At 42.4% G+C, this 15,717-nt stretch overlaps 1 protein-coding gene across 2 annotated transcripts; it reads right to left on the bottom strand.

Annotated features, from left to right (window-relative positions):
* Window positions 1-1,418: 1,418 nt before the first annotated feature.
* On the bottom strand, window positions 1,419-7,854 carry LOC125005992 (COUP transcription factor 2-like). Of its 2 annotated transcripts, none has more exons than XM_047581716.1 (3): window positions 6,724-7,854; window positions 5,110-5,634; window positions 1,419-3,376 (listed from the first exon to the last, which is right to left on the bottom strand). In XM_047581716.1, the coding sequence occupies exons 1-3, from the start codon at window positions 7,265-7,267 to the stop codon at window positions 3,102-3,104; spliced, it is 1,344 nt and encodes a 447-aa protein (XP_047437672.1). In that variant the 5' UTR covers window positions 7,268-7,854; the 3' UTR covers window positions 1,419-3,101. The 2 variants fall into 2 exon arrangements, with proteins under 2 accessions (XP_047437672.1, XP_047437673.1); XM_047581717.1 differs by having other exon boundaries at window positions 6,757-7,852.
* Window positions 7,855-15,717: the final 7,863 nt, after the last annotated feature.

Here is a 15,717-nt window from a genome sequence, read left to right as displayed (position 1 = left end):
GAAATCAAAATAAAATACCGCGGACTGGTAAATTATAGAAAATTGAATGAAAAGCATCTTATTATTGCTTGTGTGTGTGCGGTTGGTGGAAAAGCTTCAAACCTTCCGAGAGTCAGGCCTCTAGGTTCAATAGTCAGTCCTCACTTGACTTGCTTAATATTAATATAAAGAGAGAGAGAGAGAGAGAGAGAGAGAGAGAGAGAGAGAGAAATGTTAAGTGATCTGACTGGCTGCACACTTCCACTCCTGAAAGCTGATTGGCTAATTCCAGGCCACGCTGTGCAGTGACTGATCCAGCTTCACTGCCCCAGAAACAGAAGAGAGAGGCAGCCCTTTCTTATTTATTGCTGGGAAAAAGAGACAGAGACGCCCGTTTGAAGCAGGAGTGCTTCCAGACGTCGGCCTGGACTCAAATTATTTTCTTCAGCCAGATCAGCCTATGCATGCTCTTTGTCAGTTTCTCCCATTGGGGACCTGTACGTGTGTGGGAAAAAGCAGCATTGTTTTATGTTGGCCCTTTGGCCCAGAACACCCAGGGGCCGTGGAGCACCCAGCTTCATCCTCCTCAGGGTAAACTGTAGTGACAGAGCACTCAGGGGCCCCTCATTAGCTCTCTGTCCACTAAGAAGCAAAGAAACTGCTTTAATCCTCTCTGTCCTCCTCAATCTGGCACCGCAGACACGATTATAACTCCGTTTTCATTCAGCCCTCTTCTCGTATAGAGTTTAACCACCTTCCCGAATTGAAAGAACCCTTTGAGAGCGAAAAGACGTGTTAAGTATTGTGACAAGTTGTAAAAACTGATTTCACTTATTGAAAAACAGGCGTTTAAATTCAAAGCTTCTCTTTCGGTGGTCTAGAAATTGGGCGTTTTATTAAATAGTTTTATTTTATATTTCACGCAGTGTGAACTACACACTAAAATGTGTGTAAATGTGTGTATGCATTGATTGTTTTGTTCATTTAATTCACATTACGGCAGATTCATTCAACGCATTAACTGTTAAAATGCTAAGATTTAACATATTTAAACAACTTCATCTTGCATGTAAGGTCAGGAGACTCGGTTCTGTTTTTGTGTGTTTTCCAAAGTAGAAATAAGTTAAAACTGCCCGAATCCAGAACCAGCGTAAGATGATTTCAGTAGAGCCGCGAAAAGCTTTTCTGCTTGTCTTCAAATCACACAAATCCTGACATTCACATAAAGCTGTCACCGTCAGCGGGAGCAATTAGTTTGATTAAAATGGCCGATTAGTGACAATATTACAGATCAGCAGACAGCTCTGATTGGCTTTCATTTGTGTACTCGGCTTCAGCACAAAAAGGAGACACATGTGCCCGCTCACACACACGCACGCACACACACACACACACGTGTAGGCCCTTGACCGACATCAGCAGCGTAGAAGTGAAATGGATGAAATAAACCAAATACACTTTATTTATAAATCTTGAGTTATAATTTAATACGGTACCAATATGTTAACCAATATGCTTTCACAGTACATCAGAGTGGTTGTCAAAAAGAAGTAAACACAAATATACGCACACATGCACACTCACACACACACACATACACGCACACACTCTAAGTTCAGCAATACCCTGCAGTGGTCTGTTGTGCCATTAAGTGGCCTGGGCTCATAAATGCACGAGTTGTAATGTAATAAATTTTGTTTCTTGGCCTGGGGCGTTGTGCCCACTTTTTTTTTTTTTTCTTTTTTTCCGGTTAAGAAATAACAGTAACACGTCAGACCCAGTGCTCTTAAAAATCTCTCTGAGAAAGCCAGTGAAAAAGTCCTGGACATTTTGAATTCACCACATGTATCTGGTAATGCATTCATCATTAATCTCGTAATGTCATTACTTTTCCTGTTTCCCGTCACTGTTTGGGAATATTATCTGGACTTTGTCCACCCGTTCTGCATATAAAAATATCAGATTCGTGAGAAGCTACGGAACATTCGGCCTCGCCGCCGCCATTATTAACCTTGTTGTAATCTCTCAGCTCACATGACGAATGACAGGAAAGTTGAGATGTGGCAAAACTGAGTAAATACTTAAAAAATAAACTGCTTTTCAACATAGTTTCTGAAGGCAGAGAAAGCATAAATGGAACATTATGGCAAGAGCAATACATTTATATCTGCCAAGACTTATTTGTACTGTAAAAAAAAAAAAAAAAAGTAGTGATATTACCAAAGAAATGATGAACGAGTGATGCATTACATGGAGCGCCCAAACACTGACCACGAGGAGTGCGGTTCCCAGATATTATTTGCTGTTCTCATTCTTTGTATGTCAATAATAATTAAAAAAAAAAAAAAAAAAAAAACAAGAACCCAAAGTAGCTGGATTTAATCTCACCTTGCTGTCTGTACACAACTGAGCAAACGGGTTGAAGTCGGACAATGTTGGGTTTCAATGTTAAATCTTTCTGAAATTTTTCCTTTAGTCCAAAGTGCTAAGTCTGGAAAGTATGAAAACAACAACAACAACAAAATAACAGATCAACACAAGACGATCCCTGCAGTTTTCTCGCTAACCAGGGGGAAAAATACGCAAAACATTCATTAAAAAAGAAAAACAACAAAAAAAAACGAAAAAAAAAAAAACAAACAAAATAACAACTGGATCCAACATAATTTACAATCACGATAAATATACACACAGGTCCAATAAATATTGTTTGTTATCCCAAAAACCAGACGGTGTGAGAGGTCACCACATTGCAAACAAACGTCCGTCGTAACCAGTCATTTCATCCAAAGGAATACTGTGTCTCTTTGACCGAGAAAACAATTCTGCCAGCGGGGTCAGAGCATTTTACGTCATCGGAATAGTTTCGGGGAAATTTCGAGAAACACAGGAATGCAAAGCAGTATAAGGCAGATCACTCCTCTGGCATCAAGAAAAACCGGAATATTAAATAATTATCATCCTGTAAATTCCTTTAACAATCTCACTCCACTGGCACTCCGCTTTCCCCATTGTTTGAATCAACAGAGATTTTTTACACTGCGGTTTCTGAAATGACTTGATTTGAGGTGTGGGACCTTTCCTGACCTTAGTAGCACTGCTGCAGCTTTTCTGTTTCCCCTCTACTGAATGGGCATGTAGGGCCAGTTGAAGCTGCTCCCAGACAGCAGCATGTCCCGTATCAGAGTTTCTATGGGTGTTTTCCCCACCAGACGAACGAAGAAAAGCTGCTCTATGACAGAGGAAGAGACCGTGCGGAGGGAAGGCAAGCGAAGCAGCAGCTTCCCAAACCTGTTCGGCTGGTTGGGGTACTGGCTCCTCACGTACTCCTCTAAAGCGCACTGGGATTTCTCCTGCAGACCCTCCACGTGGGCCACGTCCGACAGGCCGCAAGCATCTACGGGGAGAAAATGGTTCAGGGGGCGAAGAGAAGGGAGAAGGAGCGGAATGAGGAGTCAGTGTCGCATGTATAAGTGGGTTTTGAGTATCACAAGTTAAAAAAAATATCTAAAAAAGGTTATAACCGATATATGTTCTTGCTACGTCTATGGTGAACCTATTGAAGGAATGGACATACCATGAGAATATAGAGCAAATTTGGCTCTTTATTATCTTCTAGATGTGCACAGTTATCACCTCCTGCACACAACCAGTCAGACGTGGCCCAGTAAGAATGCACTTTACACGCGCAGATATGTGACAACGTTTAAAAGGCGAATAATCATCGCTCTGCATGTTGCTCGGTCATAGACAACATTTCATATCTCATCAGCCTCTTGCCATCTGGGATCAAAGATGGCGCTGCTGCTCCCGTCAAATCGAAAAAAAAAACTAAAATGACGTTGAGCATAAAGAAACATGGATGAGTATGCATTTCCTCACACAGCAGAGCCCTCTGCTAGTACTGTAACGCTGCAGGCCTGGCAACAGGGGTTAAAGCGTGGTTACTGTGTCCCAGTTTGAAGACACGTGTTCATGTGCGCTCATGGGGACAAAAATAGACCTGCACTGGGGAACTTTTAGTTTTTTTACTCTGCAGCTTCTTGCCCATTCGATCCGGGCATCATCCTAACTGAGATTGAACGGCTGTGAAGTAACTAATGAGCATTTTGCAACGCAGAATGCAGTAGTGCAACAGCTTCACTCGTTCCACATAATGTGGTGAAAAAGGCCTTTAATGAAAGGTATTTTTGTCAGCGCAATTTTGCAGCGAAAGAGGAAAAATTACAACAAATAAAAAAAGAAATAACAATCTTGCGTGCATTTATAATCGATAAAAGCAAAGATCAAATAAAGTAATACATAGTTCAATTTAGTAATTGACTTATGAAAATAAAGAAATAAACGCAGTATTTAAAGACTAGGAAATATGCTTATCGAATCAGCAATGGAATAAAATATTTGATGCTGTCAAATGTAACATTTTTTTTTGCATAATCTATTGCATCATTCAAGTATTTTATATTTTAGGGGACTGCAATGCAGTTTGGAACCCACTTCAGACATCATATTAATAATAATAATAATACCATGCATAATGGGGATACACTGTCACTTTAAGGACTGACCCGGCCAGCTAAGTCATTACATAAGTTATGAGAAATTAATATCTTTAAAAAGGAAAACACAGAATAAATTATGTTTATATATCTTTTCTTCTATTTCTTCTTATTTTGTTTTTTATTACGATTCCGTGCACACTGACATTAGTGGAAAAAAACATATTTTAATATTTTGCCTCAAAGTTGCTCCTCGTTCTTATTTTACAACACAAGAAAATTCACATATATAAATAAACAACGTGAATAAAATGCCTGGCATCCATTTAGAATTTTAAGCAGTGTTTTACATTTATATAGGCCACCTCAGTGTTCAGAGTCAGCATAATTCTCATCAAAATATTCCTTCTTAAATAACCTATTTAATTTACTGATGAGGTTTTTAAAAGTAACAATTTTTTTTAGGTCATCTTTTTTCAAACAGCAGTGGTGCGTTAGCTTTTTATTTTGTTCCTAAACATGATTGTATGACTGGATATTTTTTAGTGTAACCTACTTTATTGTATTTGTTATATTATGTGTGTGTGTGGCTGTGTGTGGAAAGAGAGAGACAGAGAGAGAGAGATCGTACCTGTGGTGAACAGCACGATGGCCTTGATGCAGCTGTACTCCGCCGAATCCACGTGCAGCACCTTGAGCTTCTCCACCTGCTCCTGGAAGACCCGGATGTGGTCCATGAAGGCCACCACGCGGTCCGCGGACATCGGGGAGGCGTGGAGGCCCGCGGCGGCCAGCAGCGGGGCGACGTGGACGGGCATGGAGCACTGGGCGGCGTTCAGGACGAACAGTTCGCTCCAGGTGAGGCGGAGAAGCGCCACCTGGTCGGACACCTGCAGGTCCGGGAAGAAAGGAATGTTGCGGGCCCACTCCACGGCGCTGAACAGCATCCGGGCCGCCAGCTCGCAGATGTTCTCTATGCCCATGATGTTGTTGCTCTGCAGACACTGGGAGCCGAACCTGGAGGTCGGGTACGGCTCGGCCCGCAGCAGCAGGGAGATGTAGCCCGATAGGTAGGAGTGGCACTGCAGGGGGTCTCCGTTCGTCAGGGCGAACTGGCCGTGGTAGGACTGGGTGGGGATCCTGCCTCTTTGCACGGCTGCAACGATAAACAGCGCAAGTGTCACATCAACGTTTAGAGATTTAGAGAAAAGTAGAGATGGCACGTTCACGGGACGTCTTTTAAAATAATACCTTGTACACACACGCTGACTCTTACTTCGTTTCAGACTAATAGTCGTCCTTTTTCTGAGAAATATACTTTAATACGTGTTTAAGGCCTGAAAGTAAAGGTCACTCTCGCACTAGGAGGTCTGTCTCTAGGCCATAACATAAGATCCATCGTGGCGTGAAGGGTTTCTCTGTGTGTTTGCGTTTTTTCCGGGTGTTATCTTGAAAGTGCTTCAGTTCAGTAAACACTGTCGTATTTAACTATTGAGCTAATTTCATCTACTAGTAGCTATAACGAATCCGAAGTGTTTTGAGTGTGTAGGCCTATTTCCTACCACATTTTTTTAAATATTTGTTTTCTTCAGTTTTTAAAAATCTCAAATTCACGCCGTTCTTTTCACTTTACAATGTCACAGGTATTTGTGCAGCAATAACCCACACATACAGCGGTAGCCATGAATAATGAAACAAGTCGACACGTACACAAACACACGCACACACACACGCGCGCACACACAAGGGTAGCAAAAAAAGCGACACTTGAATGCTACCGAATAAAAAAAAATAAAAAAAATGACGGAAATGAAACTAAAATGTTTCAGCAGTTGTGGGACAACCGAACATTTAAAATGTGTCTGACGGTGCGTGACGCACAGCGGGAGAAAAACGAGAATAAACACGCTACAAGATGCTAGCTATTATCTCTGCTCACAATGGAGTGTGGGCTGCAGCTACGCACACGAAGCCGATATGTGAGTGGAGGAAATACAACGTGTTATTAAAAAAAATATTAATAATAATATTCATAATATCCTCCATCGCATCTCGCGGTGGGCATGTGCAGCCTAAATTCTGCTACCCTGTCCTCAAATCAGTGATGTAGACAGACGCTAGGCTACACCTTATGTCTGCGCACCAAACTGGAGTTTATAAGACAATGTGTCCAAATGAACAAAGAGGGCTTCGTGTGAAATTTTGTCTCGAGGCGTGTGGTGCTGGATAATGCAGGTGACAATACCGAATGGAACAACAGGAGGTTGCCAGCGCGTACCTTCCCTCCTCATGCCGACTTTGAGGCATTTCTTGAGGCGGCAGTACTGGCACTGGTTGCGGTGGTGTTGGTCTACGGGACAGTTCCTGTTGGCCCTGCAGGTGTAGCTCAGGTTCCTCCTGACGCTGCGTTTGAAGAAGCTCTTACATCCCTCGCAAGTGAACTGTCCGTAGTGCTTCCCGCTGGACTTGTCCCCGCACACGATGCACTCGATCTGCTGGCTCTGCTGTTTGTCCATGGACGAGGAGGAGGAGGAGGAGGAGGAAGAGGAGGTGCCGTTGTTATTGTTGTTCGTGGCGGTGGTGGTCGCGGCGGTGGTGCCGGACGGGTTGGGTGGCGGCGCTCCCTGGGGTGCTCCCACCGCCTGGGTTATTTCCAGAGAGGGCGCCGGGTTCATGTGTCCTGTCAGCTCCCCGGGCAGAGACAGCGGTGCGACCTGGGACACCGGGGAGGAGAGGGGACCCTGAGTGTCCCCGACGCCCTCGGTGTTTCTCCACGCCACCATAGCCATATCGACCGCTTCCAAAACTTTGCGCGCCCAACTTTCCTCTTTTTTTTTTTTTTTTTTTTTTTTTTTTTTTTACGCGGTAATTAACGCACACGATTTGTTGACACCAATCAGTAATACGTATTCAAACACGGAGACTGCGGCATGTTTGGCAAAATTAACTGGGGCTAAAAACAAAAATAAATAGGCCTGGATAACTGTAATAAAATTATAACGCGCGACTTCACAAGTAAAGGATGAGCAGTCACCCAGAAAGAGCTTCGGCGTGGTTGAAATCCAAAAAAGACAGCTTCATTCAGACCGTTAATGCACTATAACATCCACAGAGGGAAATCAATGCACAGAGTAGCCAAAATCCACCAGAGGAAAGCGGCGTTATCCCAGACGTACACAATCTGATCCTCTCTGTGGTGTGTGTCCAGCTTTAAAAGAGACAGAATGCCGAGCGAGCAGGTCCTTCATCAGAGATGGAGTCACCACAAAACCAGGCTCTCCAGAAGCTCCCTGCTCTCCCGATCAGTCAGAAGTTACATTAAAAGACAACGGAGGAGAGAGAGAGAGAGAGAGAGAGAGAGAGAGAGAGAAAGAGAGAGAGAGAAGGAGTGATGGCTGATGATTTTGATGATGCTTTGCTCCGGGACGGAGGAGGAGAGTGGTGCGTCCTCACGTCACCAGCTGAGACTGGGTGACGTCTGGGGGGCGGAGTTAAGGCGCGGAGAAGCTGGTTTTGTTTTGGGAGCAGCACGGTGGGGGTTCCTCTGCTCTTGGGGGAGATCTTAGCCGTTAACTCGTCGGCTTTTCTGTCAGCCGTCACTCCCTCTCTCGCATGTGTCCTGCACCTGCACCGTCTTCCAGACTGAAACACCTACCTGCCGTGACTCGTAACCCGTCTCTATCCTCTGAAATAAGCGCACTTTATTTGCATTGAGTGAAAACTTCTGTCTGCACAGCCGCTGAATTCATATCCTAACTGCAGTTATTTGATGCCACCTAGTGTCGTCAGTAAATTATAGAGTAAAATGCACTTAAGGACATAAATGTAATGCATTTCTAATGAACCATACTCGTTTTGTGGTTCATCACTTATATATAAACAATGGGCTTTAATGTCCTTCCCACCTTCTGTTGCAGTCATTTTATGAGATTTCCATAATCATTTGATCAGAATCTTTAACTGATCTGACGCGAAGCCTCTAGGCCTAAACAAGAAATCAGATAAGACATTGAATATTGTGCATAAATAACTTAACCTCCTGAGACCCAATGTTTTTATTTTGCAATGCATTTTTAATTTAGGTGGTTAATTTAATTAGCAGAACCTAAAAAATTAGCATCATCTCTGTCCTCATATGTGGACACAGGGATTATTAGCCACCAATGTGCAACAAATGTAATGATTGCAAACAATGAAGTCCCAACGTCCTCAAACGAGTACTTGCTAATTAGCAACGTTGAAGCTCATTACTTCTGATAGAATTAAATAAGTTTGTGAGTCATATCAAACTAGAAAAGTGAAAAAGCATAAACAAACAAGGTGCAACCGTAAAACTTGGTGAGGTTTTGTACCTTGTCCACTTTTGTCCCGGATTGGCTGACGAATAAATGAATGTATTGACCCTTTGCTACCACTAGATTCAGACAAAAGCGTCCATTTATGAGGACAACAGGTCTAAATGAAGCAGAATAAGCTACCACAAACCTAAAACTTAATGTCCCCATACAAGGACGCAGGGTCTCAGGAGGGCAAATGAACAATTTTCCCTACATTATAACAACTTGTTGTTGGGTTTTATCAAAATTATACATTTCCAGTTTAGTCGTGTGTCAAGAATACTGAAAGTGATGTTAGGTGGTTAACAAAACCAACTGTCGTGTATGTCTTAAAATTACATTAACTACAGAATTATTTGCTTTTCAGTTTTATGCTGCTGAACAACATAACATATATATATTGCACACCATTTTACATTACCATAAGATAACATATTTGGTGTTATCCTGTTCCTCCCGGTCCATGTACACGTGACGGCACTTATTGTAGATTTTTAATGAAATGGGATTATTCTGAAATTCACAGAGGCCTTTGACAGCAAGTCACTGCCATGTGAAGATGTGTGTATGGCCGTTTCACTACTGACTCATGCTCCATGAGTCCTGAGGCTGAGTGAGCTGTCACGTTCTTCCAGACTGCCAGAGTTGCAGTCACACACAAAACAAGCTTTGCCCTTCCTGCAAACAAACACATGGCTGACGTCCACCAATCAGCAGTGATGCCTTCCTCCGGTGTTTATTTCACTGACCTCACCTGCTCTATCTGCTGACAAGTCCAGTTAACATTAATCACAGATAGCAGAGAGTTTAAAGATGATACGTCCATCCATTTTTTTGGCGATCTGGCGCCCTTTACGACTTACCACTGTCGGGGAGCTGAAAGCGAGCTAATTGGAGACAAAGCGACGGAGAGTTTGGCCAGGAGAGACCTGCTGTGTGTGCAGAATCACCAGTGACTGTTTACCGCACAGCGGGAGCCAGCTCTGGCTCGCTGCTTATTGGATCTGCAGCGAGTTTTTATGATTGCATAATGTCACTTTGCTAAAAACAAAAATCTTATAAAAATAAGTAAATACAAAAAAAAGTAGTTACAGCAGAGTTCAAATGAAACTAGGAAATGTAAAGGTGGTTGTCAAGTTCATCGGATGCAATAAAAGTACATTTTTCAGAGTATGATAAGAATATGGCGATCCAACCGAGAAATTATTTGAGATTGAAGGTTCTTAGAATTGCGTACATTACAGCCTTCTAGGAATACACAGTGGTATTCTTGGCATTCAGGGTGTAATCTAATTACGGTAATAAGATTAATGGTTGTGATCTAAAATACCACTGAAGCAACAGGACAGTGAGCGAGTGCGCACATGCAGGAATGTCACACGTCATCTTGGAGATCATGACAAAGAAAGGAAAGCATACAGTTGCAATTCAAACTGTCAAATTTGCTCATTAAGTAAGAAACAAAGGTGATGTATTTGAGCTCCAGGGAAAGAAGAGCCTCAGTAATAGTAATCCATTAATGAAGGCGCCTCCTTTTTAAAGCTGTAATAGTTTTTTTTTCTGAGCACAGAATCTTTTTTTCTTTTTTTTTTCAGAGAACCCAAGTTACATTAGTAACTTTTGTTTCTCTGTCATACATCTGATTGATGTGCCCTGCTTTATTGTTATAGCTACGTTTGCTGCTGTCTTCAGCTCTGGCAAACTATTAGTGTTGGTTGACATAAAACACATTGCTACTACTATACTGTTAAACACATGAAGATTGACTTTGTGTTGATTTGTTTAAAAAGCATTGCATCATCGGTTCAAAGACACACACTTCATTTGACAAGTTAATTATAAGATCCAGTCGACATTAGTCAACTGAACTTATGAGTTAACTGTAGCATAAAGGTTTATTTGATATTCCTTATGAGTTACAGCACAAAGTATACATGTTTTATAAATAGTTTTTTCTGAATTTCCCAACTAGTCAACAAATGGTTGCTACAGATAATGCGTAGTGACGTAATGTATTCGAGTAACTGCTAATTACTGTACAGTAAAGACAACATGGAGATTGACTCCTTACTGGCAGCCATTGTATCTCTTAGGCCGCTGACCTGGGTCAGGTCATACAGCAACAATAGTTTCTCTGTCAGATTAGCGCACTCCAACCACTGCTTCACCTGTGACCCCATACGGCTGACCTTTTGACATCTTCAAGGCGTCTGCGACATTCTTTATGCGCTGAATTTCATGCCTGAGAGACACATCATGCTACAGTTCAGTGTGCATTTCACCACAATACCACCCATCCTCCCAGTTATGAGCAGAGCCAACCTGGACATATGCTGGGATCCTCATTAGGACTTGAACAAAGTCCTACTTAACCTTTGACCTCGCTCAGCCTAGAACTCATTATCTGGCACAAGATGAACCCACATTTGCTGAGTCAGTTATGGAAATACTGTGGAAAGTATTTAGCTTTGAACTGAGACACAGTCTTTACAGAGAAATGCTCCATATAGTTCGCACTGGAAAATTCAGACACCAGAAACTTAGTGTGGGTATGTTTTAAAGTGATAAGGACATTTCAGTATTTTGCTTTGCAAGTATTGCACAAAGTTTTTTGCTGCCACTTAACTGACTTTTTTGCCAAACTCTTTATTAAAGTTATGTTTACATCAGTACATTTATAGCAGTTTTACATTAACATCTGCAAACATTTTGATTAGAAAAGGTATTTCCTTATTACTTTATTTGCCTTTACGGCCATTTATTAAGATGTGCAGCTAGTTAGCATTAGCTTGTGAGCTAACTCATGGTAATTAATGTTGTCTGTGGAGGTTCTCAGTCACCTAGGTCATGGTATATCTAACAAAGATAAAACAAATGCAGGTCAACTTATTTTCTTGAAATGTCTTATTAAGTTCTACTAATGTAACTTAGTAGCTTAGCTAGCTTATTAAATTAGTATCATCACTTTGAGACGACAGGCTGTAATTTATTGAATGTGACACCTTGATGAAGAAATGATCAATTATTATTCCAGATAAGCAAATGAATATTTTTTTGGATCATTCACAATCATCCCCATGTGGATCTCACTCTCTTTCTTTTTTTTTTTTTGCATCTATGTTGTGTTCAACAATGTGTCACTTATTGCCGACGGTTACTCTTGCATCAGTTAGTGAACAGCAGTGACACTCTAAGAGTATGACTCTGAGGTGGACTTGAGGCGTCTGATGTCTCTAGGACGTTTCCTTGTGGCTGATCTGCTGATCTGTGGCCTCTGACATCAGCAGAGGAAGCAGTGATGCAGGGATGTTGTGATGTTGCTTTGGCACAGGACGGCCAGGAGGGACATGAGCACTTGAAGGATTGTGTGAAAGACACAGAAACTCAAAAAAAAAAAATTTGTCACTTGTGCTTTTCAAGGTCAAGTCGCGTACATGACTGTGATTCAGAGAGACTGCCCTTTTGCATCTGTCTGCTGAGGGAGAAGTTACTGGAGCCAGGTTGTATGTGCGCGCCTTTATAACAGGCATTGTGTGGGGATAATTGGATGCACTATAATGGTTTTAATTTGGCATTTAAATGACGAAATGGTGAGATTTTGCAACCACTTTTCTTTGCACCACCCACTTAGCACTCACTTGCTTTTGCATTTTCACAGCATAATCACAACAAAAACACAAACCCTCCCTCTCACTTTTCCACCAGGAGACCAAATGCCTTTCAAAGCATGACACTTCTTTTGTCCTTCACAGCTGCACATTTCCTCAGACTGAGGACGCTGCCCGGTATTTTGATTGATCATGTATTTGTATCTATTCATAGAGGCCAGATTCATCATTCCAATTTGTCAAGTTGCTGGAGTGCTGAGTTAATTATGTGCAGGAGAGCCAGGAAAAGGGGACAGCCTCCTGTTTGGACTCATCTGAGGTTTCCCTAGCTCACCTCGGCTCCAAACGAGCAGCCAAAGCTTCACTGGGCTACAGGAGCTGCTTGGCACCATGGGTAATTAGTGTGATGAATGCTTTAGCGGAACAAATAGTGGCAGTCGGCTGTCTGGCTCATCGCGTGGCTGTGCTGTCATAGCTTCGGGGCTGTGGGCTCATCAGGGTAATGGATGATTCTGAAACAGGACCGTGCCTCAAACAACAGCGCCACCGCTGAGCAGGAAACAGAATTTTGCAGTTTGTTTGTTTTTCTGTCAAGGTTTCACGAAGGCACCTCTGCTGGTTATGGATGTCCCGCCAGACATTAAATGCATACTTGGAGTTCACCGACAATCAATAGCACGTAAACTGGGAAAATATCATTTAAAAAAAAAAGGATTTTTAAAGGCGTACTCACAGGAAGTATAGCAGGGTGACTCGAGACATTATTCCAAAAAAAGGTGTTTTTTTTTTTTTTTCATCTACGCACTCTCCTAGGATTGCATGTGTACACAGATATGCAAACATCTCGATGCTAAGCCTCTGAGGGATTGTTTTCCATGCCTGGGCTGCAGAGCCGTCGCTACTGAAATGATGGATCACATTATTAGATTAGGAGAGAGCAAGGACAGCCTACAACTGGATTTCCAATTCGCAGTCTTTTGAATACGGACATTTTCTGCATGAAAGGGATACACCTAATTGGGCCGTTGTCACTGAATCAGAGACTGTTTTTCTAACAATGTGGGGAACCTTGTAATAAATCAGGTCAGCTGTCTGAGCCATGTCACAAGACAAGGCATTAGTCAGATATGCAGAATGATTCTTTTGCATACAATGTGAAGAATAATACTTTATCATTCACTGGCAGATCTCCTAATTCCTCCAACAAACAAAGGCCATATGGTGATTTCGCTTTCTAGATGAACCTGAGGGCAGAGGAGGCCTTGAAGGTCTGGCTCTTTGTGCTGTCATTTGAGTACCGGCTAATGTCCTGAGCTTATTCCATGAACAAACTGTGACGGTGAATAACACGCTGACCATGAGGCTGAATTCTCAAACATGTCATCCATGAGGTGGAAGCTGAATAGGTTCGCTGCCACGGACAGGTATTCTATAGCTAGATCAGAAAACAAAACACACCAGTTCAGTGAATTGTTAGCAGCCAGACCCAAGGCTAACAGAGCGTGAAAGACAGGCAAGGTTGTGGAAAGGTTATTTCTGGGTTCAGGAGGTGAGACTTTGGGGATGCGGACACGTCAGTCGAGCAGAGTCCTTAGGTCAATGTGAAGACAAGTGGAAGACACATTTCTCTGTCAGCGTGCAGACAGCCTGCACGGGTTCAGGCTTTTGTCGTGAAGTCCCAAGTCATTGAGTCAATAGCCAAGGAACATGACACAACCTCTCACAGTCACTCGGCATCAAGCGGAACAGGGAATGGCATGCTTTCCATTTCACTGCACCGTGGCCCCGGCAAGACCCCGTCTGCACTCGAGAAACGGGAGAGATCCAAGCCCGGGCTCTCGCATAAAGCAACGCTGCAACCTGGACATGAACACGTTCGTTGCTGCCTCAAAGCAGCGGTACAAGATGATCCACAGGTCAATCCATAACCCCGGCTATTATATCCACTGGTCGTTGCGGCTTGGCAGGGAGGCCCGTGGATAACCAGAGGGCATGGATGACAGAAAATTAGATCATGGCAAAGCACAAGCATATTTCGATTAAACTGATGTCAGGATTTATCTTCTTCCCTCAGTGCGTTTAGCTGCGGTAAAAATGTAACCTTTCCCCCCACCTGACCAAGTGAATGGCCCTTTATCACAGGCATAGCTTTACATGTCATGCAGAAAACCACATCACATCGTCTGGGCATGAAAAATAGAAAAAGGGCATAAAAAAAGTGAATAAAGCAGAAATACCTCGCATTCAGTGTATTCATCCTCTTGAGCAGCTCGACTCACAAGCAACAAAATTCTGCTCAGGAACCCATTTCACGAGATATTCATGTGAAGAATTGCTGCTGGGGTCTGAGAAGATAAAAAGTCTGAGTAAACCTGACCTATTTTGTTAATCATCTAGTGATAGATTAATCCTAATGTGACCCCTTTTGGGGGCCCACCAGACTGGAGATCAGTAATCTAAGAAAAGAAAGGTGCACAGGGATGAACAATCATTAGCTCATGGCTTATGGGTTAGCACCACGTCTCTAGGGAAAACAAAGTCAGCCTGCAAGTTGATCCACCACCCGAGTCCAGAGGAATATCTCAACTTCTGTTATATGGATCGCCGTGATTTATTTATTTTTTTCCGTCTTTGTCAGAAGTCAAACCGTAGCTCCTTTGTGTCTAGTGCAAACTGCAGCAATCATAGGTCTTCAGCAGGGGGTCCACGGAGTTACTGCAGGGGGGTTGCATAATTTTTGGTTGATTAGACATTTTTTTATATATATATATATATTTTCATTTTCACCCATAATTTTTTTTTTTTTTTAAAAAAACATGAATCCAACATATTTTAATTCAGCCCTTTATTGAGCCCACCGTTTCACACAGTGCGCCACACTTGACCTGTCAATCTAAGGTTACTGTACGCCATAGGCCCCGCCCCTATCGCTGCTGAGCCAATCATGATGCTGCATATTACACGCTGACTCTGTCAGGTTCTCCGCAACTGACCGAGAGCCTATTCAGTCCCCAGGTGAAATCCCGAAGCAAGCTACAATATTAGTTATATATAGAGATATATGTGTGTTCATGTTGACCGCAGTGGCATTTGAACCTATGTTTTATTTAAATAACTTAATACTGAATGCAAAAGGTACTAACAATGTATATTTATAAATAGCACTAGGCCGAGTTTAATGTAGAACACATATAATACTGAATCTCTCCATCAGTTTGGGGTCCTTGGCCTGAAAAATTATAATGCAGTGATCTGTGTAAATCATATTTGTACATCAGTGTGTTAGTGTTGTCA

Source organism: Mugil cephalus, chromosome 3 (assembly GCF_022458985.1).
Source record: "Mugil cephalus isolate CIBA_MC_2020 chromosome 3, CIBA_Mcephalus_1.1, whole genome shotgun sequence".
Lineage (NCBI taxonomy): Eukaryota > Metazoa > Chordata > Actinopteri > Mugiliformes > Mugilidae > Mugil > Mugil cephalus.
This window is presented reverse-complemented; position numbering and strand designations above follow the sequence as displayed.

Excerpts from the sequence above, each read along its gene's own strand:
- LOC125005992 (XM_047581716.1), bottom strand. The coding sequence starts at position 7,267 with ATGGCTATGGTGGCGTGGAGAAACACCGAGGGCGTCGGGGACACTCAG. Across the intron at positions 5,635-6,723 it reads ACCTCCTGTTGTTCCATTCG|CCGTGCAAAGAGGCAGGATC; the intron begins GTATTGTCACCT and ends TTATCGTTGCAG. Across the intron at positions 3,377-5,109 it reads CATCGTGCTGTTCACCACAG|ATGCTTGCGGCCTGTCGGAC; the intron begins GTACGATCTCTC and ends TTCTCCCCGTAG.